The sequence below is a fragment of the Dipodomys merriami genome, unplaced genomic scaffold (assembly GCF_024711535.1).
Source record: "Dipodomys merriami isolate MVZ:Mamm:240054 unplaced genomic scaffold, mDipMer1.0.p SCAF_106, whole genome shotgun sequence".
In the NCBI taxonomy this organism is placed as follows: domain Eukaryota; kingdom Metazoa; phylum Chordata; class Mammalia; order Rodentia; family Heteromyidae; genus Dipodomys; species Dipodomys merriami.
The window spans coordinates 2,027,584-2,055,467 of record NW_027202338.1 but is presented as its reverse complement, the minus strand read 5'-3'; the positions used below and the strand labels follow the sequence as shown (position 1 = coordinate 2,055,467).

General features: G+C 48.3%; 1 protein-coding gene across 1 annotated transcript in view; it reads left to right on the top strand.

Annotated features, from left to right (window-relative positions):
• The window catches only part of LOC138813262 (glutamate receptor ionotropic, kainate 5), a 58,913-nt gene that overhangs the window by 13,340 nt on the left and 17,689 nt on the right, over positions 1-27,884 (top strand). Inside the window, exons 7-12 of the mRNA XM_070001568.1 lie at positions 21-74; positions 170-331; positions 3,690-3,842; positions 4,226-4,330; positions 4,416-4,523; positions 18,248-18,451. Coding sequence (XP_069857669.1) covers positions 21-74; positions 170-331; positions 3,690-3,842; positions 4,226-4,330; positions 4,416-4,523; positions 18,248-18,451 — 786 coding nt within the window. The remainder of the gene's footprint in view (positions 1-20; positions 75-169; positions 332-3,689; positions 3,843-4,225; positions 4,331-4,415; positions 4,524-18,247; positions 18,452-27,884) is intronic.

The following is a 27,884-nucleotide window of genomic DNA, read 5'->3' as shown; positions in this document are numbered from 1 at the left end:
CCTCTTCTGTTTCTCTCCAGGCCTCGGAGCTGGGCATGACCTCAGCATTTTACAAGTATATCCTCACCACCATGGTGAGTACTCCCTTCAGCCCCCAGCTCCTGTTCACCATGGCTGTGCCACCTGGAGCCTGGCCCTACTCTTCATGGTCTCCTCTTCTCTGTTCCAGGACTTCCCCATCCTGCATCTGGATGGTATCGTGGAGGACTCTTCCAACATCCTGGGCTTCTCCATGTTTAACACTTCCCACCCCTTCTACCCTGAGTTTGTGCGCAGCCTCAACATGTCCTGGAGGGAGAACTGTGAAGCCAGCACCTACCCGGGCCCCGCGGTGAGCACACACACACACACACACACACACACACACACACACACACACACACACACACACACACACACTTCAGTCACACCCAAGATACCCGCCATACACAGACACTTAAAAAGTTCCCTTTCAAGCTGAATGCCAGTGATTCACACCTGTCCTCCTAGCTACTCAGAAGGCTGAGATGTGAGGATCACAGTTTGAAGCCAGCCCAGGCAGAAAAACTCCATGAGACTCTTATCTCCAATGAACCACTCAAAAGCTAGAAGTGACGCTATGGCTCACATAGCCTTGACCACAAAGAGGCTCAGTGCTCAGGCCCTGAATTCAAGTCCCACACTGACAAAAAAAAAAATCCCCTTTCAGACTTCACTCATTGTGCTCAGAACCTTCCAGTGCTCCAGAGGTATCATTGTATGGCCCCCTGATGAGTCTTACCCATAGCTTCTCTCTGCCTCCCACACCATTCCAGCTACACCCGCTTCCAGAAGGTTCCTCAAGGCCCCAAGCACAGGCATACCTCCCAGCCTGTGCACATGCTCTCTCATCTGCTTCCCATAGAACGAGCCACTGCCTCTCAGCTCAGGTGTTTACTCAGATGTCTGCTTGGGTATCATACCTTCCTTAGTCCCCCTATTTTAAAAAGGGGGAACTGCCCACTTTTTAGCCCCCTTCTTTGTCTTTTTTTTTTTAAGTGGTGGTTGTGGGGCTTGAATTTGGGGCCTAGGCATTGTCCCTTCTGCTCAAGGCTAGTGCTCTACCACTTTGAGCCACAGCACCACTTCCTGTGTTTGAGTGGTTTATTGGAAATAAGAGCCTCACAGGGACTTTCTTGCCCAGGCTGGCATCAAACCATGATCCTCAGATCTCAGCCTCTTGAGTAGCTCGGATTACAGGCATGAGCCATGGGCACCTGGCCCTTGTCTTTTTTTTTCTCTGAAGCACTTCTATTTAATCACCTATGGCTTTACTGTATCACCCTGTAGGCTGTGAGTCCTGTGAGGGCAGGTATCACTGTCCATTTTATTCAACACTGGATCCCTGGTGCCTAAAACAACCTGGATCTCAGTAGGTGTCCAGTAATAGAGGTTGCAAACAGGCAAAAAATGCATACTTATGAGTGTTCATTCACAGACACCTCCTTGTTTATAAGATACTGAACTAGGGGGCTGGGAAGGTAGTTCAGTGGTAGAATGCTTGCCTCACATGCCTGAGGCCCTGGGTTCAATTTCTCTGCACCACAGAAAAAAAAAGAAAAAAGAAAAAGCCGGAAGTGGCGCTATGGTTCAAGTGGTAGGGTGCTAGCCTTGAGCTGAAGAGCTCAGGGACTATGCCCAGGCCCAGAGTTCAGGCCCCATAACTGACAAAAAAAAAAAAACAAAAACAGATACTGAAATAGTGCTGCATGCACAAACATGACTATAGATGCCAAATTGTACAACCAGACTCATGCACGTAAGGACACCACACAGACAGACGAATGCTGATGTATACCCTGCTTACACCCAACAGCCCAGCCTTAGTCCTTCAACCTGGCCTAGTTCAAACACATTCACACATGCATAAAACCTACTATCCATCACTGCCCCACAGTAAGTATATGGAGAACACTCACTGAGCTGGGTACCATACTGAGCAAGGCTGTGTTCTGTGGTGTTTTTTGTGCCAGTCCTGGGGCTTGAACTCAGGATCTGGGCTGTCCCTGAGCTTTTTTTTGGGGGGGGGGTCTGGTTGTGGGGCCTGAACTCTGGGCCTGGGCATTGTCCCTCAGCTCTTCAGCTCAAGGCTAGCGCTCTACCACTTGAGCCACAGCGCCACTTCCGGCTTTTTTTTCTTTTTGCTTATGTGGTGCTGAGGAATCGAACCCAGGGCCTCAGGCATGCGAGGCAAGCGCTCTACCACTGAGCCACTTTCCCAGCCCTGTCCCTGAGCTTTTGTTCAAAGATAGCACTCTACCATTTTGAGCCACAGTGCCACTTCCAGCTTTTTCTGAGTAGTTTATTGCAGATAAGAGTCCCTTGGGCCGGGTGCCCGTGGCTCACACCTGTAATCCTACCTATTCAAGAGGTTGAGATCTGAGGATTGCAGTTCAAAGCCAGCCCTGGCAGGAAAGTCCATGAGACTTATCTCCAATAAACCACCAGAAAACTGGAAGTGGTGCTGTGGCTCAAGTGGTAGGACACTCACCTTGAGCTGAAGAGCTCAGGGACGGAGCCCAGGCTGAGTTCAAGCCCCATGACAGATGTAAAAAAAAAAAAAAAAAAAAAAAAAGAATCTCATGGACTTTCCTGGCTAGACTGGCTTTGAACTGTGATCCTCAGATCTCAGCCTCTTGAATAGCTAGGATTACAGGAGTGAGCCATCAGTGCCCAGCTTATCTCCATTGTATAAGGGAGGAAACTGATGCTCAAGGTAGGGATGTGGCCATGTAGTCAAGAAGTAGTAGAGTGCTTTCCTAGCATGCATGAGGCCCTGGGTTCAATTCCTCAGCACCACATAAACAGAAAAAGCTGGAAGTGGCGCTGTAGCTCAAGTGGTAGAGCGCTAGCCTTGAGCTCAGAGAGGCTCAGGGACGGAGGAGGAGGAAGAAGAAGGAGGAGGAGGAGGAGGAGGAGGAGGAGGAGGAGGAGGAGGAGGAGGAGGAGGAGGAGGAGGAGGAGGAGGAGGAAGGAGGAGGAGGAGGAGGAGGAGGAGGAGGAGGAAGAAGAAGAGAAGGAAGAAGAAGAAGAAGAAGAAGAAGAAGAAGAAGAAGAAGAAGAAGAAGAAGAAGAACAAGAACAAGAACAAGAACAAGAACAAGAACAAGAAGAAAGAAGAAGAAGAAGAAATAATATGCAGCTCAGAGCCACCTGCTTCCCACAGTTGGCCAATCAGACAAACTCTCAGACATTCATTTCCCCAAATAGATTATGGTTGTGAATAGGCTGGATAGTATCTACCCTTTCCCCACTGTTGTCTTCCTTCTTTCCTTCTTTTGTGCTGGTCCTGGGGCTTGAATTCCGGGCCTAGGCACCATCCTTGAGCAACAAAGCTAGTGTTCTACCACTTGAGCCACAGCTCCATTTCCTTTTTGTTCTTGTTGCTGTTGTTAATTGAAGATAAGAGTCTCCTGGACTTTCTTGTCCAGGCTGGCTTTGAACCAAGATCCTCAGATCTCAGCCTCCTGAGTAGCTAGGATGACAGACTTGAGCCACCAGTTTCTGGCCCCACTGTTGTCTTTTGTCCCTTCCTCCTTCATGACCCACTGTTTTCCTTCTCCTGCGAGGATGCTTGAGGGCTGGTGGGTAGCACTGTAAGAAGCCTGCAGGGCTCCCTGCAGCCGGGCTGCCTCTCTCCCATCCCTCCTCACTTCTGTCCCTGCCCCTAGCTCTCGGCTGCCCTGATGTTTGACGCCGTGCACGTGGTAGTGAGCGCTGTCCGCGAGCTGAATCGCAGCCAGGAGATCGGTGTCAAGCCGCTGGCCTGTACTTCAGCCAACATTTGGCCCCACGGGACCAGCCTCATGAACTACCTGCGCATGGTGAGCCAGGAGCAGGGGAGAGAGGAGGAGAAGCGAGGGGGAGGCAGGACAGCAGCCACCTTGGAAGGGACACTCACTGTGTCCACCCTGTGGCCCTCTGCCTTCTCCCCCACCTCCATTCCCATCTCTGTACCTCTCCCCTTCCCCCCCCCCACATCTGTCCACTCCTGCTGTCCTGTCCGTGCTGGGATGTGCTGTCTCCACTGATTGCCCTGTGTGTGTTTTCTTCTCTTCTCTTCTCTGTGTTCCCTCCTGGTCCCTTCTCTTCCATTCCTTCTCCTGTCTGTATGTCTTTCTCTATGGATGTCTTGTGTCTGCCGGGCCTTTTGGCCCATCTCTGGGCCCTGCCTCCCCTCCCTCTGCCCCACCTCCCGCCCTGCTAGGTAGAGTATGATGGGCTGACTGGACGGGTCGAATTCAACAGCAAAGGGCAGAGGACCAACTACACTCTACGGATCCTGGAGAAATCCCGGCAGGGCCACCGTGAGGTGAGCAGGCCGGGACAAGGCCAGAGGCCTGATGGGAAGCAGAGGGGTGGGGCCTGTACTGATGATACCCTCTCTGCACTCCCAGATAGGGGTATGGTACTCTAACCGGACCCTAGCCATGAATGCCACCACCCTGGACATCAACCTGTCACAGACGCTGGCCAACAAGACATTGGTAGTCACAACCATCCTGGTGAGTGACACAAGGGTGGGGGGGGAGGGGCAGTGGCTATCAACCGAGGGCCCCAAATGCTGGGACTTCCCTGAGCAGTACCCTGGCCCATGCTAGCTCCCCTAAGGTGGAGAACCGCCCTGACTAGCACAGGTCACACTACAGATGAGCAGGGGGGCATGACCCAGGCACCCAACCACCTCTGACTGACTAAGCCATCAGCACCCAAACCACTGCTGCAACAGGAGAAGGCACAGGCTACCCTGGGAAACTGGCTCTTCCCTCTGGGCACCTTGTACAATCGTTGACTCATGATAGACTAGAATGGTCATTTTTGTCCCTAGTGTGTTGACAAACACCCACTCGTTTGGTATCTGTCTTGGAGATGTGGAAACAGGATCAGAGAGATGAAGCCACTAGGCCAGGGTCACACGGAAAGCACAAGCTGGAGTCTTGAGGACTGGGCTCTGAAGCTCCATTCCTCTCCCTATCTGAGCAACAAGCCAAGGACAGTGGCAAAGCAGAAGTGGAGGGACCTTGATTTGTCAACAACTTCATCAAGCATCCCTTCTGCACCAAGCAGCATGCCAGGCCCTTTCCAGGAGTCTCTGTTGTTTGGTTGGTCATGGGGCTTGAACTCAGGGCCTGGGTACTGTCTCTGAGCTCTTTCACTCAAGGCTAGTGCTCTAAAGCACTTTGAGCTGCAGCTCCACTTCTGGTTTTATGGAGGTGATAAGTCTCCCAGACTTTCCTGCTCCGGCTGACTTTGAACTGTGATCCTCAGATCTCAGCCCCCTGAGTAGCTAGGATTACAGATGTGAACCAGCAGCGACTTATTTTTCTCCTTTGGATGGTAAGAAAACTCACAGCATGTCTCTGGGATAGAGTGTCAGGCTCAGAGCCTGGCCCTTCCTCTGCTGCCCCCTGCTGTCCCCTGCCAGGCAGGGGGTGACAAACAAATTCACACCGGACCTAGAGAGCAAGGACTTCCCTGAGCAGCTGGCCTAGTGCCTTGACCTGCCAGGTGCCCTTGCTTACACAGCAGCTAAGTCCCTGGCCCTTAGCTTCTCTCTCTTTTTTTTTGTTGGTTGTGGGGCTTGAACTCTGGCTGGGCGCTGTCCCTCAGCCCTTCAGCTCAGGGTGAGCACTCTACCTCTTGAGCCACTGCGCCACTTCCGGTTTTCTGAGTGGTTTATTGGAGATAAGAGTCTCATGACCTTGTCTGCCCGGGCTGGCTTTGAACTGCAATCCTCAGATCTCAGCCTCCTGAGTAGCTATCATGACAGGCATGAGCCACCGGTGCGTCTCTTGTCATAGGAACCATGGAGCTGGGTCAGCTTAGAGCTGTGAGACACTGAGGTTCAGAGACCATTTCCAGTGGGTTCCACGGGGTGTCAGAAATTCCTGTAGACAGCCAGTGATAAGAGTCACTCCCTTGATCCCCAGGGAACCCCTGATGTAAAGTGGACTCTGAGTCCCTCTGGAGGAGGGCCAATGAGCCTGCAGTAGAGGAGACAGATGGCCTGCACACAGGAAGCCAGACACTTCCTATCAGCCTTACCCAGGGGCCCTGGGGGCTGTCTGGGAGCCCTCAGCACCTCTGCAGGGGATGTGTGTGGCCTGTCCCTGGGGAAAGAGGAGACAGGCCCTTTTTTGGGGGGGAGGGGGCAGCCAGGACAGTGGTCAGGGGGAGGACATCAGGAGAGTATCTTTCTTACACTCCTCCTCTCTGAGGACCTGGAGCCAATATTATTCTCTCCCGGGCGCTGGTTCTTCTCTTGATGGGCTGCTTTGCTCATTCATTCTGAGAATAATGCCGAAGCTGCTGCGTGCCTGGCCTTGTACAAATTCTGGAGTGTCAGACATGAGTCATAGCCTGATGGAAGGGGGAACCCACCAGGACACAATCATTCCAACCCAGAGTAATGAGGGAGGGTTCCAGAAAAATTAGAGCTACCAATGAAGCCACAGAAGACCTCCTGGGGCAGGCAAGCATCAGACAGACTTTAGGAGTTCCACAGGAGTTGTGGGGTACAGGGAACATCTGGCTTAGCAGGCACTTGGATGGGGAGGCAGCAGCCTTAGTGTGCATAGCCCTTTGCTCACCAACATTTTCATTCATTCGTTCACTCATTCATTCATCCGTTCATTTGTTTATGTCTGCGTCACTTAGGGTGGGACTCACGGCCTCACACATGCTAGATAAATGTTCCTTGTACTTGATCCAGCATTTTCTGATGTAGGTTCTGACATGGGTCTCTGGCCAGGCACTTGTTACTGAGATGTGAGTCCAACTGGGCTGGCTGGACACAATGTGTGTCATACCCAGAGCCACTCCTGACATCTTGCAAGCCTGGGGGAATCTGATGTTAGGGGAGGGCTATGGAGATGCTCCCAGGAGCTGAGGGAAAAGTCTCCGAGGCCTACATGCCCTGGAGAGAGAGGGCTGAGCCAGAAAGGCAAGGTCTGACCCTGGCATCAAAAAGTTCCTCAGCCCACAACGAGGGTCTCTTGGGAGAGGAGAGAAGGCCCGGATGAAGGAGCAAGGGAATTCTGATGTGGATGCAAGCCAGGCACCAGTGGCTCACGCCTATAATCGTAGCTACTCGGAGGCTGAGATCTAAGGATCACGATTCAAAGCCAACCCAGGCAGGAAAGTCTGTGAGACTCTTATCTCCAATTAAGCACCAAAAAACTCTGCAAGTGGAGCTGTGGCTCAAGGTGGTAGAGCACTAGGCTTGAGTAGAAAAGCTCAGGGACACTGCCCAGGCCCTGACTTCAAGTCCCAATATGGGCACCAAAATAAAAGAGAGCGAAGCTGTGCAGATGGGACTTGGTGGGCAATGGCTGGTCAAGTCAGGGAGTGGAAGAGATGGCTGGATGAGGTGTAGGCTGGAGCTGTCCTGGAGCAGAGCTCACAACTCCAGAGTAGAGAGAGGCATTGCTAGAGCTCCAAGACAGAGATCCTGCAGGGCCAGGGGTGATGTGATGAGGCCATACCACTGTCTGCCCTTCACCACCCAGCTTGTCACACAGTTGGTTCTGATGATGCCTCCAGCTGGGACAGGCCTTACCATGTGCTTAGGAGCTGGTGTGGTGGTGAGAGTCACTGCTCTGGGGCAGGTGGACTTCCGCCCATTCCTGCCTCAAGTCCTCTAACTGCCCAGTCTCCATACCATCATCTGGAAAATGGGTCCTGAGATTCCTCTTGTGTTTGTGCTGTGGAACCCTTCAGTGCCCAGTGCTCAGCCAACCTTCTCAGCGTCCTGCCTTGCCCTCTAAACATGCTGGGTAATGAACACAGCAATCCGGGGCAGAAAAGGTGCCAGCGCTGGTTTGAGTTGGTAGAACCTATGCTATGTTCTTTGTGCTATCTTACCCTGGTTTCTGAAGTTTTCTTTTACCTTCTTGGCTGTTTCGGGGGGCCTGTGTGACCTGAGCAGGCCTCTTCTCTTTGTCTTTAGTTCTTTTCAGGTGAGGGGCATGGGCCAGATTAGGGTCAGATAAACTGCATGCTAAAAAGTCAAGGATGTGGATTGGAGGCCCAGGTTCATGAAAGGCAGTCAGCTTTTGGGAGGAATATTCTAGCATCTTACCCTACATTTATTTTTTTTCTTTTTTTGGTCATGGGGTTTGAACGCAGGGCCTGGGAGCAATACCTCAGCTCTTTTTATTCAAGGTTAGCCCTCTACCAGTTTCTTTCTTTCTTTCTTTCTTTCTTTCTTTCTTTCTTTCTTTCTTTCTTTCTTTCTTTCTTTCTTTCTTTCTCTTTCTTTCTCTTTCTTTCTTTCTCTTTCTCTCCCTCTCTCTCTCTCTCTCTCTCTCTCTCTCTCTCTCTCTCTCTCTCTCTCGCTTTCTCTCTCTCTTTCTCTCTTTCTTTCTTTCTTTCTTTCTTTCTTTCTTTCTTTCTTTCTTTCTTTCTTTCTTTCTTTCTTTCTCTTTCTTTCTTTCTTTCTTTCTTTCTTTCTTTCTTTCTTTCTTTGCCAGACCTGGGGCTTGAACTCAGGGCCTGGGCTCTGTCCCTGAGCTTCTTTTGCTCAAGACTAGCACTCTACCACCTGAGCAACAGTGTGCCACTTCCGGCTTTATCTGTTTATGTGGTACTGAAAATCGAACCCAGGACCTTCATTCATGGTAACACTCTACCACTAAGCCACATTCCTAGCCCTATGCTACCACTTTGAGCCATAGCTCCACTTCTAGTTTTCTGGTGGTTCATTGGAGATAAGAGTCTCACAGTTTCCTGGCTTTAAACTATGATCCTCAGATCTCAGCCTCCTGAGTAGCTAGGATGACAGGTGGAAGCCACCAGTGCTTAGCAAGTTTTACTTTTAAGAGGTGTGTGTGTGTGTGTGTGTGTGTGTGTGTGTGTGTGTGTGTGTGTGTGTGGTGCAGAGAATGGAACCAAAGAAGTTGAACACACTAGGCCATGGTTCTATCACTGAGCTACATGCCCAGGCTTAATAGATTTTATTAAAGTGTAACCCTGCACATTGAAACTTGTATAAATTATAAGGCTCAGGGCACATCTTAGTGATGGAGCGCTTGCCTAGCATGCATAATGCTCTGGTTCCATCTTCAGCACTGTGAAAAATGAAAACACCATTAGAAACTTCCCAATGTTATTTCCCATGGAATTTTCAAACACTGTGCTGGGTGCCAGTGGCTCATGCCTGTAATCCTAACTACTCAGGATGCTGTGATCTGAAGACCGTGGTTTACAGCCAGTCTGGGCAGAGAAAAGTCCTGGAGACTCTTGATTTCCAATGAACCACAAAAATAAATAAATAAATAAATGAAATTCAGAAGTGGAGCTGTGGCTCAAGGGGTGGAGCACTAGCCTTGAGCTTAAAGGCTCGGTGACAATGCCCAGGCTCTGAGTTCAAGCCCCAGGACTGGCACACAAACAAACAAAAATTGATTGCATGTATGCAACTGGTCCTCCACTCCTGAAGCCTCTTTGTGACCTTTCTTGTCACTAATATGCCCAGGAGAGTCAACATCTCAACCCTCTCTTATCACACATGCCACAGCTTTGCCCACTTGTGGACTTCAAAAGGTGTCACACTGTATGTCCATGTGTCTCGTATCTGGCTCCTTTTATTTAACATTGCATTTACTCAATGTATGTTCTGTGCTGTGAATGCACCCCAGTTTACTTACCTGTCTAATGTAGATGGACTTTTGAGCTATTTCTGGGTCTTTTGAATGAATGGTACAGCTGGATACATTCTGGTCTGTGACTTTTGGTGAACTCATGTTGACATCTCTCCTGGGTATATTTCAACGAGTAGTACTGCTGGGTGGCAGTGTCTTAGCTGTTTCCAAAATGGTTGTACCTACCTCATTCCCTGCCCAGTGACACATGATGGAGAATGCTAGCTGTTCTTCATTTGTGAGTGGATGAAGGCCATGTTGGGTTGATTTGTGTTTGCATTTGACCATCTTTCTGTGATTAGTGACTATTGAGAAATCCTCTTCTGGGAAATCTTTACTCAAGTCTTTTTCTTTTCTTTTTTTTTTTTTTTTATTTAAGAAATTGGAGCCGGGTGCTGGTGGCTCACACCTGTAATCCTAGCTACTCAGGAGGTTGAGATCTGAGGATCACGGTTCAAAGCCAGCCCAGGCAGGAAAGTCCTTGAGACTCTTACCTCCAATAAACCATCAGAAAACCAGAAGTGGCACTGTGGCTCAAGTAGTAAAGTATTTGCCTTGAGCTGAAGAGCTGAGAGATAGTGCCCAGGCCCAGAGTTCAAGCCCCATAACCAACCAAAAAAAGAAAGAAAAGAAAAAGGAAAAAAAAAAAAGAAATTGAACCTGGGTATGATGGCACACACCTGTAATCCCAGCACTTGAGAAGTAGAGACAGGAAAATGGAAAGCTTGAAGCCAAGGCTTGGCTGTTTAGCAATAGTCTATCTCAAAAACAAAACAAAACAAAACAAAAAAGGAGGTGGGCACTGGTGGCTCACATCTGTAATTCTAGCTACTCAGGAGGCTGAGAACTGAGGATTATGATTCAAGGCCAGCCAGGGCAGGAAAGTCCATGAGACTCTTATCTCCAATGAACCACTTGAAAACCAGAAGCAGAGCTGTGGCACAAAGTGATAGAGAACTAGCTTCAGAGCAAATGAAGCTTAGGGACAGTGCCTAGGCACTGAGTTCAAACCCCACAACTGACAAAAATTAAAACTGAGGGAGGAGAGTTGGGTGGGGGTGGGGGTGGGAGGAGGATGGGATGGGAAGGGGAAACAAAGGAGGAAGCTACAATGCTTGATAAGAAATGTACTCATTGGGGCTGGGAAGGTGGCTCACTGGTAGAGCTCTTGCCTTGCATGCATGAGGCCCTGGGTTCGATTCCTCAGCACTACATAAGCAAAAAGAAAAAAGCCGGAAGTGGCGCTGTGGCTCAAGTGGTAGAGTGCTAGCCTTGAGCTGAAGAGCTGAGGGGCAGCGCCCAGGCTCAGAGTTCAGGCCCCATGACCGGACCCAAAATAAAGCAAAACAAAACAAAAAAAAGAAATGTACTCATCTTGCCCATGTAATTGTAACCCCTCTGTACAGTATTTTCACAATAAAAAAAAGAAAAAAATTAAAAATGAAAGGATGCTTTTACCTACTACAAAGTGAGGAAAATATTTTGCCTTCTAAAAGCTTAATATAGTAAAATATTGAAACTTTAATTCTATGTATATCTGCAATCCACTTGGAATTGCAGTCTGGCATTATGTAATAAGACCTTGTCTCAAAAAATAAAAAAAGATTTCATGGCACTTGGAGTGAGGGACAGAAAATGATATAAATCTAGATAAAATAGAATTCAAAGGATGAAGTGTTTAGGGAGTGAAACATTAGCTTCTCTTCTTCCCTCATTCCTCATTTTCCTTTGTAAGAGGCCAACGAGCTTCTAGAAATGTCTATGCACATACAGGCACATTACTGTTCCTTTCGCAAAGAGCAGCATATCGTACACATTGTTCTGTAGCTTGGCTTTTTTTCTTTTTTCACTCTTAATATATCTTATAGACCTTGCTATTTTAGTAGCTGCCTGGGATTCTTTTATGACATTGATGATCTTTTTTAACTTGTCCCAAATTAGATTGTTTCAGCCTTTGTTCTACCATAAGCATTGCTGCAGCGACTTTCTTGGACCTGTGTTTTTTGCGTCCACATGCCATTTGTAAGAGAGAGTCTACAATTATTCTTACCAGTATCTTGATGCCTGACCCCAAGGTTGGGCTCCTGTATAAAATTTTCTTTCAGATTGTTATATAAGAATCTTAGCCAGGCCTTGGTGGCTCATTCCTGTAATCCTAACTACTCAGGAGGCTGAGATCTGAGGATCGAGGTTCAAAGCCAGCCCAGGCAGGAAGGTCTGTGAGATTCTTATCTCCAATTAACCACCAGAAAACTGGAAGTGGCGCTGTGGCTCAAGTGATAGAGTGCTTGCCTTGAGCTGAAGAGTTCAGAGACAATGCCTAGGCCCAGAGTTCAAGCGCTACAACTGACTCCCCCCCTCCCCCAAAAAAGAATCTTAGTCTTATTTGTGTGTGTGTGTGTATGTGTGTACCAGTCCATTGGACATAAGAGTCTCACAGACTTTCTTACCCAAGCTTGCTCTGAACTGTGGTCCTAAGATCTCAGCCTCCTGAGCACCTCAGATTAGAGGTGTGAGCCACCAAGCACCTGGCTTTTAGTTGATTCTTCTTCTTCTTTTTTTTTTTTTTTTGGGTCCGGTCATGGGGCCTGAACTCTGGGCTTGGGCGCTGTCTCTTAGCTCTTCAGCTCAAGGCTAGCGCTCTACCACTTGAGCCACAGCGCCACTTCCGGCTTTTTTCTTATGTGGTGCTAAGGAATCGAACCCAGGGCCTCAGGCATGCAAGGCAAGCGCTCTACCACTGAGCCAACTTCCCAGCCTTTTTTTTTTTTTTTTTCCAGGGCTGAGAACTGAACCCAGGGCCTTGCACACGCCAGGTGGGCGCCCTTCCGCTGGGCTAAACCCCCAGCCCCTTCTCTTTTTTTTTGGCCAGTCCTGGGGCTTAAACTCAGGGCCTTGGCACTGTTCCTGAACTTTCTTTTCCTCAAGGTTAGCACTCTACCACTTGAGCCACAGGGCTACTTCCAGCTTTTTCTGAATATGTGGTACTGAGGAATCGAACCCAGGGCATCATGCATGTTAGGCAAGCGCTCTACCACTAAGCCACATTCCCAGCACTTAATTGCTTCTTATGAAAAGAATTTGAAAAACTCCTTAAGCATACTGGGTGAGGGTCCCAGGCTCTGGCGTTGGATCCCAGATTGGTGTTTTCTCATCCTGAGTTCTGTCTGTCCCAGGCCCTAGTCTCTGTTTTTGTCTCTATAAGCCCCAAGTTCCTCCATCCTGGATTTGGAGATGAGCTTGTTCTAGTAGAAGGGACAGTTTGTCTCTCCTTCCTTCTTCCCTGCTGTAGCTTTGACCTTGGGCCTAAGTCTTATTTTTCTTCCTCTGTGTACCAGGAAAGGCTAGTTGAAAGCCTCCTGCTCCAGCCTGGGGAACCTGTCTCTGGGATTCTTGATTTTTTATTTATTTTTTTTATTCTCCAGCCTCAATACCCAACAACCCAGATCCTCCGTCTCTGTGTCTGGCTTCTTCCATGTCCACTCTCTGGTTCTGTCCATTGAGCTCGGGTCTGGCAGAGGGCTTAAGAGCAGAGCTTTGGAGTCAGATGACTTGTCCTCAGTCATTTACGACTTCACTTCTCTGGACCTCGCTGTCCTCATCTCTAAAGCAGGTAATAATACCGACCTCCCACGCTGACAGAAGACCTGTCACACAGCAAGCCCACGAGAAATGCTAGCTGGCGCCGCTATTCTTAGTCTTATCGCACATTCCTGCTCCCAGTTCCATAATTTTTGATTTGGAGAGGCAGCTTGGTAGAGAGAGAAAGTGCTAACTCCCCTCCATCCTCCATCTTTTTCCTGTTGTCATTCAGCCGCAGGACTGTGTGGGGTCATAGAGTGCCCGTGACAGGACCTAGCTGAATGGGGAGGGAGACTTTTGTCACCCCCAAATGCAGAGACTTGGAACTTATAATATTGTTTAAAAAAAAAAAGTATCGGGGCTGGGAAGGTGGCTCAGTGGTAGGATGCTTGCCTTGCATGCATGAGGTCCTGGGTTCGATTCCTCAGCACCACATAAGCAGAAAAAGCCAGAAGTGGTGCTGTGACTCAAGTGATAGAGCGCTAGCCTTGAGCTGAAGAGCTGAGGGACAGCGCCCAGGCCCAGAGTTCAGACCCCACGACCGGCAAAAAAAATTTTAAAGTATCAGTCCTGGGACTTGAACTCAGGGCCTGAGTGCTATCCCTGAGATATTTATTTGTTTGTTTGTTTTTATTTATTTTGGTTTACCACTTAAGCCACAACTCCACTTCTTGCTTTTCTCTGTGTGTGTGTGTGTGTGTGTGTGTGTGTGTGTGTGTGTGTGTGTGTGTGTGTGTGTGTGTGTGATTCATGGGAGATAAGAGTCTCATGGACTTTCCTGCCCCCTAGTTGGCTTCAAACTGAGATACTCAGATCTCAGCCTCCGAATGATCTAGAATTACAGGTGTGAACCATCAGTGCCAGGCTAACGACTTCTCACGAGTCTTGCCTGGTCCTACCTGGGCACACTGTAGTTGCATTCAGGTTATACCAGAAGGTCTAGAAGGTGTGTTGGCTAGCATGCCCTATCTGATCTCTGTGTCATCCTTCAGCCTGGTCTGGACTTCTGACATTCCTTCACCCTCTGGTCCAACAGCTGCTCTGAATGCCAGTGCTCTGAAATCCAAACAGCTTCATCTCCACCAGGTTCTGTTGGCCAAAGCAAGGCACAAGGCCAATTTGACCCAAGGAATAGAGAAGTGGACGTCCCTTCTGATGAATGAGGCCATAGCATATCTCAAACACATCTGTGACGGAGTTCAGTAATTATGAAAAGTGACTGAGAAGCCCTTTGCCCTCTCTGCGAGTATGTGTAAGAAATGAGTCTAATAATCCCTACCTCAGTGTCAGGTCCCAGAGAGGACAACACACACAAGGCAGGTGCTTAACAACACTGTCATTGTGGATCTCATTCTTTAGTCCTAAATCCTTTTCTTTTTGGTTGGACGGAGGGTGTTGAACTCAGAGCCTTGTTCTTTCAGATTGTCTACTTCTTGAGCTATGCCCCCAGCCCATGTTATCTTTGTTATTATTATTTTGTTGTTGTTGTTGTTGTTGGTTGTAGGACTTGAACTCAGGGCCTGGGCGCTGTCCCTGAGCCTCTTTGTGCTCAAGGCTAGTGCTCCACCACTTCCAGTTTTTGAGTGGTTCATTGGAGATAAGAGTCTCCTGGGGACTTTTCTGCCTGGGCTGATTTAGAACTGTGATCCTCAGCTCTGACTCCTGAGTAGCTAGGATTATAGGCATGAGTCACTAACACCCAGCTCTTCATTATTTTTATTTATTTATTTTTTTGGTCTGGTTGTGGGGCCTGGGTGCTGTCCCTCAGCTCTTCAGCTCAAGGCTAGCGCTCCACCACTTGAGCCACAGTGCCACTTCCGGCTTTTTTTCTTTTTGCTTATGTGGTGCTGAGGAATCGAACCCAGGGCCTCAGGCATGCAAGGCAAGCGCTCTACCACTGAGCCACCTTCCCAGCCCCTCCTCATTATTTTTAAAATAGGGTCTTAGGTATATGTCCAAGGCATCCTGGACTTTGATCTACCTTTTACATTTACCACATAGCTAGGATGACAGGCACATGCATCCAGATAGGGTCCTATGTTTGTGCCTAAACTGGCTTTGAACTACCATCTCTAATCTCTGCCTCCCAAGTAGCTAGGACTACAGGTGTGAACTACTGGTGTCTGGCCTAAGTCCTTTGTTCATTTATTCAAAGTGATACTGTATGGTCCATCCTTTAGATAATAACTCTGTCAAAATAACTTTTCCTTTTGTTTCATATTCACCCTAGATAACTTATCTTGCTAGTACTTTGAATATTCTCTCTGCTTTGGGGGGGGGGGTTGGTTTGTTTTTTGTCAGTCGTGGGGCTTGAACTCTGGGCCTGGGCGCTGTACCTCAGCTCTTCAGCTGAAGGCTAATTGCTCTACCACTTGAGCCACAGCGCCACTTCCAGTTTTCTGAGTGGTTTATTGGAGATAAGAGTCTCATGGAGTTTCCTACCTGGGCTGGCTTTGAACCGTGATCCTCAGATCTCAGCCTCCTGAGTAGCTAGGATTATAGGCATGAGCCATTAACACCCAGCTGTGAGGTTGTTTTTGGTTTGTTTGTTTGTTTTTGGCATGATGGGGTCAGTAAAATTTACTTATGATCCTCAGAAATAATCACTGTAGCAAAAGACCAGAGATTACAAAGTGACAGGTGTGTTTGTTTGGCCTAAAAAAAATAGGTATAGAATTATTAGTTGCTAACATTCATAATCAGGAGATTTTTGCAGAACAATCTAGGCTTCTAAATGCTCTCGAAATTGTACCATCTGGCATGGCAAGCCTGCTTCCTCCAGACGGCTTTGGGCTGGAGTGAAATCCTGGCCAGGATGCCCCCTGAGTCCCTTCAGTGGATTGGGAAGTAGATTTAGTGAGTCACTCTTGGCTATGTGGGAAAATGAAGTGCAGCCAAATAGGGAATGTTAGTGTGTGATACTCCAGGTCACTGAAAGAAAGGATGGTTTTTTGGAGTTTAGGGGTGTGTGTGTGTGTGTCTGTGTGTGTGTGTGTGTATGTGCCCCCTGCTCATAAGTGTGTGTGTTGACTGGAGTTGTAGCCTATCGTGATAAAGATCATACTAAAAAATCTGAAGCTGGGCACTGGTGGCTCACACCTGTCACCCTAGCCACTCAGGAGGTTGAGATCTGAGGATTGCAGTTCAAAGCCAGCCCCCTGACAGGAAAATCTGTGATACTCTTATCTCCAATGAACCACCAAAAAGACTAGAAATGGAGCTGTGACTCAAAATGGTAGAACACTAGGTCTGCGTACAAAAGCTCAGGGACAACACCCAGGCCCTGACTGCAAGCCTCAGGACCAGCACCAGCACACACACACACACACACACACACACACACACACACACACACACACACACACACACACACACACACACACACACACACACACACACACACACACACACACACACACACACCTGAAAGCCCTGTTATAGTTTGGCACAGTTCATGGTGCTATCCAATGTGCTTTGTCTGAAGCTCCCTCTGTCCCTTACAAGCTTTTTGGTTGGAAAACAATGAACATCAGGTTGGCCATGGAGACTAACATGAGCTTCTTGCAAGCCAGATATGGTAGTGCACACCTATAATTCTGGCATTCATGAGACTGTGGTAGGAGAGTCAAAAAGCTATGTTGTAGGAGCTGGGAGGTAACTCAGTGGTAGAGTGCTTGTCTTGTAGGCATGATGCCCTGGGTTCGATTCCTTAGCACCACATACACAGAAAAAGCCGGAAGTGGCGCTGTGGCTCAAGTGGTAGAGTGCTAGCCTTGAGCTGAAGAGCTCAGGGACAGTGCCCAGGCCCAGAGTTCAGGCCCCATAACTGACAAAAACAAAACAAAACAAAACAAAAGCTACCTTGTAGTCATTGAAAGCTACATAGCAAGACCCTACCTTAAAAAAAATCAATAAGGGGGCTGGGAAGGTGGCTCAGTGATAGAGCGCTAGCCTTGCATGCATGAGGCCCTGGGTTCAATTCCTCAGCACCACATAAGCAGAAAAAGCCGGAAGTGGGGCTGATGCTCAAGTGGTAGAGTGCTAGCCTTCAGCTGAAAAGCTGAGGGACAGCGCCCAGGCCCAGAGTTCAGGCCTCACAACTGACAAAAAAAAAAAGAAAATCAATAAAGGGGCTGGGAAGGTGGCTCAGTGGTAGAGCGCTTGACTTGCATGCATGAGGCCCTGGGTTCGATTCCTCAGCACCACATAAGCAGAAAAAAAAAGCCAGAAGTGGCGCTGTGGCTCAAGTGGTAGAGTACTAGCCTTGAGGTGAAGAGCTGAGGGACAGCGCCCAGGCCCAGAGTTTAGGCCATGACCGGACCCCCCCCCAAAAAAAAATCAATAATAAATAAATAAAAACGAATAAATAACAAAAGTGCTCTTGCAATCTACTAACGGCTCACAGGATCCACATGGTTACCCCCCCCCCCCAGTGTCCAGCCTCTTCTCCCCACAGAGCATTTTTATTTTTTTCAGTGGTGGGGCTTGAACTCTGAGCCTGGGCGCTGTCCCTAAGTTTTGTTTTGCTTTGTTTTTCGCTCAAGGCTAGTGCTTTACCACTTTGAGCCATAGCAACACTTCCAGTTTTCTGGTAGTTAAGTGGAGATAAGAATCTCATAGGGGCTGGGAAGGTGGCTCAGTGGTAGAGTGCTTGCCTAGCATGCATGAAGCCCTGGGTTCGATGCCTCAGTACCACATACACAGAAAAAGCCAAAAGTGACAAAGAGTCTCATGGACTTTCCTTCCTGGGCTGGCTTCAAATCACGATCCTCAGATCTCAGCCTCCTGAGTAGCTGGGATGACATGCGTGTGACAATGGTGCCGGGCCCCAGAGAGCATTTGTGCATGCCTAATGTGTATGGTGACTCCATGAGCAGAAACCTGCTCTAGCTTGCGTCGTCCAGATCCTCTAGTTCTGCCCTGGACTTCAGGATCCCTAATTTGGTCCCCAACCTCCACCCCTTGGGCGTCTGATCTCTGACCCCTGCTGTCTTTTGCCCATCCAGGAGAATCCCTACGTCATGCGCCGGCCCAACTTCCAGGCCCTGTCAGGGAATGAACGCTTCGAGGGCTTCTGCGTGGACATGCTGCGGGAGCTGGCCGAGCTGCTCCGCTTCCGCTACCGCCTGCGGCTGGTGGAGGACGGGCTCTATGGAGCTCCCGAGCCCAATGGCTCCTGGACAGGCATGGTTGGCGAGCTCATCAACCGGGTATGGCTGGGGAAGGTTACCACGGAGTGGGAGAGGAACGGAGGGTGGTTGGGACTAGCCGGGCCTATTGAAAAACAAAAAAGAACAAGAGGAAGTTTCTAAGGGCTTTACACCCATCTGGCTGATGGTACACCCAGCGCTGAACTAGGTGGCTACCCCGGGGGAACAGACAGGGACGAATGGTGGTATATCACCATCTTGCTCCTGCTTTGCCAGATACCCTCCTCATGAGGCCTGAGTTCGTTTGGTTGATGTTCAAAGGTTTGTTGAATGAGCAAAAGTGACATAAAATGGGAGCCAAGCAAAGGATCAAGGTAGTTTGGGGGAATCTTCCAGAAGTGGGGAGAACAAGGACTTTACCTTTCTTTGTATCTTTTTTTTTTTTTTTTTAATGTTGGTCCTGGGGCTTGCACTCACTGTCTCGGCACTGTCACTAAACTTTTGGGCTCAAGACTAGTGTTCTACTTCTGCCCTAGCTCCTCTTCTAGCTCTTTGGTGGTTAACTGGAGATAAGAATCTCACAAGTTTCCTGCCTGAGCTGACTTTGAACCACAATCCTCAGGTCTCAGCTTTCTGAGTAGCTAGGATTATAGGCGTGAGCCACAGGCACCCGGCTTATTTCTCTTCTTCAAAAAAATTTAATTTTTTTATTGTTATAAAGGCGGGCTGGGAAGGTGGCTCAGTGGTAGAGCGCTTGCCTTGAGCTGAAGAGCTGAGGGACAGCGCCCAGGCCCAGAGTTCAGGCCCATGACCGCCAAAGTATCTATCTCTCTCTATATAAAGGTGATATGCAAAGCGGTTCCAGTTATATAAGTCGAGTAAAGAGAACATTTCTTTTTAGACAATGTCACCCCTTCTCTCACTTTCTCCCAGTTTTTTCTCTCTCATCCCCACCCACAAGTTGTATAGTTCATTTTCAACATCCATTTCTCTCTCTTTCTCTCTCTCTCTCTTTCTCTGTTGGTCACGGAGCTTGAATTCAGGACCTAGGCACTGTCCCTGAGCAATTTTGCTCAAGGCCAGTACTCTACCACTTTGAGCCACAGCTCCACTTCTGGTTTTGTGGTGTTTCATTGGAGATAAGAGTCTCAAGGCCTTTGCTGCCTGGGCTGGCTCTGAATCACAATCCTCAGATTTCAGCCTCCTGAATGGCAAGGATGTCAGGTGTGAGCCATCAGCACTCGGCCCATTTCTCTTCTTGAACCTGTTTTCTCTCCCCCAAAGATGGACATAATACCTGAAAAGGTGTGTGGTAAGGGTCTTAAGCAACAGAGACACATTTCCTATTTTGTCACACAGCAGACATAAGAACTGGGTGGGCAGATGCCCAGAAATGAGACTGTACCAAACAGACCCCCCCCATCCCACCCCACCCCCCCAGCCAGAACAAGCCAAAAGCTGGTGTGCGGGACAGGGAACCACAGCCAGGAGCAATGCGGGCAGCCTTGGCATTGCCCTTGGTGGGCCTCACCCTTGTCTCTCTTGTACTAGAATTTACTGCATTCGAACCCCTGAATGTCACCAGGATAGACACAAGCAGAGCCCCTGGGCTTGACAAGGACATTTATTCCCTAAGGTACTGATTTTCAAAAGTTATTGTGAATGCCAGAACGTGTCCTCCAATTGAAAGCTTCTTCAGAACCCTAGACTTAAAAAAATAAAAAAGCACAGCAGCTCTGGGGAAAAGGAGAAAGATGTCTCCACCCCCCCCATCCTCCCCGGCCAAGACCTGACTCTTTTGGTCCTCCATCACACCCCACATCCCATAGGCACGCCCTGAGGCATGCCTGCCCTCCATTTCCCTGCTTCCAGCCGATTTGAAAGCCTCTGCCCTAGGGTAGGTTTCAAGGCCGGATGAGAGAGAGGGGAGAAAACCCAAGCAGAGTGCCCCGTGCCGCTCTCTCACTGGCTTCCCTGGGCCGATTTCCACAGCATGGTTCTTGGTCATGCAGGCCCAGAAATGTTCTTTCATCGGAACCCCCAAGAGGGAAGTGGGCTCCAGGGGAATGAACCCCTCAAGGGAAGTCACTGTCAACTGGATGCTAGTTGATGTATCAGCCCAGAAGGAGACCAGTCTGGCACAGGACTTCTTGCCAGCTGCCTGAGTTGAAGCAGGTCTTAATAACGTTTGTGGTCCCTGGACAAAAGAGGGTTTGGTACCCAGGAGGTAGCTTTGGAGAGTTGGTTGCTGCAGTTGTAACCGGAAATCCTATCTGAATCTTGGCTCTTGCTAGGGCAATAGCTGGGTAACCTTTACCAATTTACTTAACGTCCCTGTAACTTAGTTTCTTCAGCTCTAAAGTAAGGATAAATTTCACCCAGCATGGGGGCTGGGAAGGTCGCTCATTGGTAGAGCGCTTGCCTTGCATGCCTGAGGCCCTGGGTTCGATTCCTCAGCACCACATAAGCAAAAAGAAAAAAAGCCAGAAGTGGTGCTATGGCTCAAGTGGTAGAGCGCTAGCCTTGAGCTGAAGAGCTGAGGGACAGCGCCCAGGACCAGAGTTCAGGCACCACAACCGGACCCCCCCCCCCAAAAAAAAAAAATTCGCCCAGCATGGAGCACCAGGAGCATGGAATGAATCTAGAACAGGGCCTGGCGGGGGGGGGGGTGCTGTATGCCCATGCCCTATTCTGTTACCATTCTTATTCCTGTCACCGTGGCTGGCTCACATATATACTTGTATGCGCATCCATTTGCCATCCAGCTGACATTTATTGAGCACCTACTATGCACGATGTGCTTTATCCCAGGGGGATAGGGTGGTGAACTAACCAGGCTTGACCTTGCCCTTCCTGGAGCTTCAGAGGGTCCACAGGAAGCTTCCAGAAGGCTTTGAGCTGGCTCACAGTGGCAGCAGGAACAGGGAGGAGGAGTTTGGGGGGGTGGGGGGGATGATGGACTGTGGGAAGTGTTGGAGAGCCCAGTGTCTGGTGGCTCTCAGGAGGGGAATGCAGGAGGAAGGGGTGGCATTCTCGCCTGTCTGGCTGGGGCCGCTGAAGATGACATTTAGCGAGAGAATAGCGGAGGAGGAGCAGGCTGGGGGGGGGGGGGGCGGTGGAGGGTTGCCCCTGCCGAATCTGCACTGCTGCTGTGGGGACAGCCAGAATTGCCAAGCCACATGGGAATGTTGCCACTGATTGACTTGACTTTACACCATTTCATGGCTAGAAGATCGCCCCCCCCCACCCCTCTGGCCAACATGAGATCTGGGATTGAGCAGCAGAGGGACACTGCCTTCCCCACACAGGGCCTCAGGAGCCACCAGAGAGCCCTGCTGCTGAGCTTCTTTTGCTTGTGGCTAGTGCTCTACAACTTGGGCCACAGCTCCACACTTCTGGCTTTTTTTGGAAATAAGAGCCCACAGGGCAGGCACGGGTGGCTCACGCCTGTAATCCTAGCTACCCAGGAGGCTGAGATCTGAGGATCGTGGTTCCAAGCCAACCTTGGCAAGGAAAATCTGTGAGACTTTTATCTCCAATGAACCACCAGAAAACCAGAAGTGGTGCTGTGGCTCAAACTGATAGAGTGCTAGCTCTGAGTGAAAAGGCTCAGGGACAGTGCCTAGGTCTTGAGTTCGAGCCTGAGGCCTCCAAAAGAGAGAGAGAGAGAGAGAGAGAGAGAGAGAGAGAGAGAGAGAGAGAGAGAGAGAGAGAGAGAATCTCACAAACTTTCCTGCCTGGGCTGGCTTCAAACCACAATCCTCAGCCCCTGAGTAGCTAAGATTATAGGCGTGAGCCACCAGTGTGTGCCCAACGTTACTTTTGTATTTATATCTTGGCATCTCTCTGGGTTATTACACATAGATCGGCCTGGTTTTTTGTTCTTTTTTGTTTTGTTTTATAGAGTATGAGTCATGTGCCCATCTCTGTTCCAGCCACTAGGGGGCAGAAGTGTACAGAACAGACATGTTTCCTGCCCAGCAACCCCAGCCCCACCTCCTTGAAATTCACACTCTACAGGGAGAGACTTGACAGCAATTAGCATCCTATGACATGGTGGGTGCATGAGGGACTAGGAAGAAAACTGGGAGAGGATACAGAGTAGCTGATGCATGGATACTTGAGTCATGGTAGTTGTCTAGCTAGAAAAAGGAGTAAAATAAGGAAGGCAGCCCTGAGAAGACCCATCGGGAAAGGGGGTCACAAGGGCCCAGGCTTTGCCTATCTCCCCAGCACCCGGGAGAGTCTGCCACTCTGTAGATGCCAAGTAATAGCTTGCTGCATGAGAGGGGAAGAGTATTTTCCAGATAGAGGACCCTGAGGTGGGACTGAGCATGCTGTGGCCTAGTACAGGGAGCTTTTGGGAAACATAGATCAGGATCTTATTTCTATTTCTTGGTAGTACTGGGAATTGAACTGAGACCCTCTGAGCAAAAGCTCTCACTCTTAAGCCATGCCCTAATCCTTTGTGCTTCTTAGTTTATTCAGATAGGGTCTGGAGCTTTGGCCCAGGCTGGCCTTTGGACTTCAATCCCCCTACCTCTGGAAGCATGCTGCCAGATTGCATATAAACACCCAAGGAATTGGATGACTGCAGGGTTTGTCTGGGGAGGTTGGGAAAATGGTGAGGCATTTTCACTCTAGGGCAGGGGATTGAGAAACAAGAGTTATGTCTGGGCATAGATCTTTTAAGATGCTCGTTTGAAATTCAAGGGGAAAGCAAGCCTCCCCCCCCCCAAAAAAAAAATGAGAGAAAGAAAGAGAAGGAAGGAACAAGGGAAGAAATTATGCAAGCTAAAATATAGGAATTTCATTGTGTGACTGGAGCATGAATTATTGAACTCATCCCCTACTGATGGCTGGCTGGGTGCTTTCCAGTCTTAGATTACCTAGCTGCTGCCCTTCTAAACTTGGCCTGTGGCTTTATGAGAGTGTTCCTGAGGGATACATTCTAAGAAATCGAAGTGCTAGGTCAAAGGATATGAGGTTTTGTTGTTTCTTTTAAGTATATACTGCCAAAAGTGCATAAGAATATCAGTTTTCCTTTGCTCTTGCCAATAGTGGGTATAGTATCGATCTTTCCAAAACCGTCCTTGCCCATGTGAAAGGCCAAAAATAATATCTGATTTTTTTTAGCCTAAATAGAATGTAATATGGTGGAGTATTTCTCTCCATGTGAATGTATTATTATTTACTTTTTAAAAAATAGCCCTAGAATCCAAACTCAGCATTGTTACAACTTGAGACTTGCCTCCAGCACTATTTAATACTTAGCCCCCCACCCCACCCCCTACCCTGCCTTGGGCCAGGCAGTACTGGAGCTTGAATTTAGGACCTTGAGCTCTCACTTGTTTTTGTTTTTATCAGTTGTGGGGCTTCAACTCTGGGCCTGGGCACTGTACCTCAGCTCTTCAGTTCAAGGTAAGCACTCTACCACTTGGGCTACAGCTCCACTTCCAGTTTTCTGGTGGTTTATTGGAGATAAGAGTCTCACGGCCTTTCCTGCCTGGGCTGGCTTTGAACCATGATCCTCAGATCTCAGTCTCCTGAGTAGCTAGGATTATAGGCATGAGCTACCAGTGCCCAGCTTTTTGTTTTGTTTTTGCTGGAGGTTGGTTGGTGTTCTACCACTTGAACCACACCTCTTCTTCCAGCTTTTTTGCCAGCTAATGGGAGTTGAGAGTCTCTCAGACCTGTCTACCCAAGCTGGCCTCAAACCTGGATCCTCAGACATTAGCCTCTTTAATAAGTAGGATTACAAGTGTGAGCCACCAGTGCCTGGCTCCTTGACTAGATAGACAGACAGACAGACAGACAGACAGACAGACAGACAGACAGACAGACAGAGGCTTAGTGGTAGAGTGCTTGCCTAGCATGCATGAAGCCCTAGGTTTGATTCCTCAGTACCACATAAACAGAAAAAGCCAGAAGTGGTGCTGTGGCTCAAGTAGTAGAGTGTTAGCGTTGAGCAAAAGGAGCTCAGGGACAGTGCCCAGGCCCTGAGTTCAAGCCCCCAGCACTGGCAAAAAAATAGAGATAGAAATACATAGAGATATTTTTGTTATCCAATGTTTTTATTCATCATAAACAGACATCTTTGTACAAAATCTTTGCCTATTTGCCTTCCTTCCTTCCTTCCTTCCTCCCTTTTTTCCCTCCTTCCTTCCATGCTCTCTTCATCTCTTTCTCCTTCCTCTCTCCCTGCCTCTCTCTAACTTTTGGGGATCTGACTATGTTGTCCAGGCTGGCTTCAAATGATTGAGCTCAAATGGTCCACCTGCTACCTCATCCTCCCAAGTAGCCAGCACTACAGGCATGAGCCACTGTGCCAGGCTTATTTTATTAAGATTGACTCTGCATAGAATGACTAAAGCATCCTCAGTTTTAGAGTGCTTGCCTAGCATGTATGAGACCCTAGATTCCATCCTTAGCACTATCACCCCCCCAAAAAAAATAGTGTGTGAAAAAGAGTCCTTATGACTGTCATTATATATTGTTGAATTGGTTTTTCAAAAGGATTCATTTCTACACAGGCTCCTTCTGGGCACTGAGTATTTCAGCTGGCTCTTAGTAATAGAAAACCCTCTGTCATTTTGGTAGATGGTAAATCCTGCTTTGACTGGTGGACCGAGGCAGAGCTTATGTGAATAGGTAATCAATGGAATCTGAGCCAGACTCGACTGAGGACAGGCCGGACAAGGCCATGGATTCACCCTGTGTCCCTGGTTTCTGGCTGTGTAATTGAAATAAACATCCACTGAAGCCAGCAAAACCCCGCATTGGCGCACTGACCCATGGAACCAGGCCATTATGATAGAAAGATCCAAGTGGAAGTCCCTGGAACGCCGCATCTTTCCCAGGACAGTCATTCAAAAGCAATTCTACATCCTCTGAAGGAATGAACAGCTTGAAAGAAGCAGGGGTGGTGACCCACCCTCACTCCACTGGCCCATTTGGCCTGTGCAGAAGGTAGATAGACACAGGAGAATGCCTGCGGATTATTGTCTCCATAATCAGGTGATAGCTCCAATTGCAGTTGCTGTGCCAAATGAAGCCTCTTTCCTAGAGCAGATCAACACAACCCTTGGCAGTTGGTGTCAGCTACTGACCTAGCAAAGCCTTGGGTTTTTTCCCCCTCCATACCAGTTTCCAAAGGTCACCAGAAGCCAAGTGTGCACCTCTTTGCCCCTTAGCCCAGACCATCAGCTGTCCCATTTTGTGCCATGATAATGTGAGCTTGAGAGTCCCTCCAGCATGGGGCTGATGCACTGCTTTGACAATATTATGCCAATCAAATCTGGGGAACAGGAAGTCACTTCTTCCAGTGGGATTGGTAATATCCCCTGGGGATGTTTTTCCAGTCCAGGCTAGGGATGAAAATAACATCAGCTACTTGACTAGACACCGCAGCTCTTTCACCAGAGGGAATAGAATAGAAAGCCAGGCAGGGTGGTTCACTCCTGCAATCCTAGCTACTTGGGAGGCAGAGATCCAGGATCATGATTCAAGGCCAGTCAGGGTATAGAAATTCTCAAGACTTGGGCTGGGAAGGTGGTTCCGTGGTAGAGTGCTTGCCTAGCATGCATGAGGCCCTGGGTTCAATTCCTCAGCACCACATAAGCAGAAGAAGCTGGATGTGGTGCTGTGGCTCAAGTGGTAGAGCGCTAGCCTTGGGCTGAAGAGGAACAGCGCCCAGGCCCAGAGTTCAGCCCCCACGACCGACATAAAACAGAAAAGAAAAGAAATTCTCAAGACTCAACCATTGACTTGTGTGTGCTGGAATATGCCTCTCATCCTAAGCTAGGAGGAAAGCACAATGACTGGGAAGCACAATGCCTGAGCACAGGGGCACATACCTGACATCCTGGTGACAAAGCAAAGCACAAATGGGAGGATCGAAGTCCAGGCTGGCCCAGCCATAAAGCAAATCCAGGCCCAAGGCCCCAAGTTCAAATCCTAGTACTACACACACACACACACACACACACACACACACACACACACACACACACACACACACACACACACACACACACACACACACAGATTAAAGAATTTTTGTTATATCAAAGCAATGCAACAAACCTAATGACAGTATTCCTATCTCTAGGCGATATATAACTGTGTCTGCTTCTTATATATCATTCCTTGGATATTCCCTAATATACTATAGTCAGTATATTATACAGATATAAGCACCTTCTAATACTGTTCTTCACCATGCTTTTTTCATAGGTCAATAAATCTTAAGATTTGAGCAAGGAACTACCTTTTTTTTTATAGCTACATGTTTTTGTATTCCATTGTTTTCATGTGTCATTCATTTAGTTAACAAGCATTTAGTGAAAATGAAGGTTGTTTTCAGCTGGGTGCTGGTGGGTCACGTCCGGAATCCTAGGTACTCAGGAGGCTGAGATATGAGGATAACAGTTCAAAGGCAGCCCAGGCAGGAAAGTCCATGAGACTCTCATCTTTAACTAACCACCAGAAAACTAGAAGTGGTGCAAATGTATTTCATATGTGAAAGTAGCCTATGTACAAGGCTATTTTGAAGGACTGTGGTTTTTTTGTTTTGTTTTTGTTGTTGGTCATAGGGCTTGAACTCAGGGCCTGGGCCTAGCATGTAGCATTGTCTTAAGAGTAAGGATTGTAAACAACCTTTGTTTTCTTCTTTCTCTCTTTTCTTTTCTTTCTTTCTTTTTTTTTTTTTTTTTTTTTTTTGGTTGGCCATGGGGCTTGAACTCTGGGCCTGGGCACTGTCCTTGAGCTCTTCAGTTCAAGGCTAGCTCTCTACCACTTTGAGCCACAGCTCCACTTCTGGATTTTGAGTGCTTGATTAGAGATAAGTCTCATGGGGACTTTTCTGCCCAGGCTGGCTTCCAACCATGATCTTCAGATCTCAGCCTCCTAAATGGCTAGGATTTACAGGTGTGAGCCACCAGCTCTTGGCTAAATATATTTTTCTCTTTCTTTCTTTCTTTCTTTCTTTCTTTCTTTCTTTCTTTCTTTCTTTCTTTCTTTCTTTCTTTCTTTCTTTCTTTCCTTCCTTCCTTTCTTTCTTCTTTTTTGCCAGTCCTGGGGCTTGAACTCTGGGCCTGGGCACTGTCTCTGAGCTTCTTTTGCTCAAGGCTAGCACTCTACCACTTGAGTCACAGTGCCACTTCTGGCTTTTTCTATTTATGTGGTACTGAGGAATCGAACCCAGGACTTCATGCATGTGAGGCAAGCACTGTACCACTAAGCCACATTCCCAGCTCTGGCTACATATATTTCATGAAGTGAACCTGAGGGCTCAAAGAGTGTGCATGTATATATGTATGTATGTGTATATTTGTATGTACATTTATATCTAAATGTGGATATGTTTATAATATACATTTGTAATGCTTAAAAATGTTATTTAGGGAGCTGGGGAGGTGGCTCAGTGGTAGAGCGCTTGCCTTGCATGCCTGAGGCCCTGGGTTCAATTCCTCAGAACCACATAAGCAAAAAG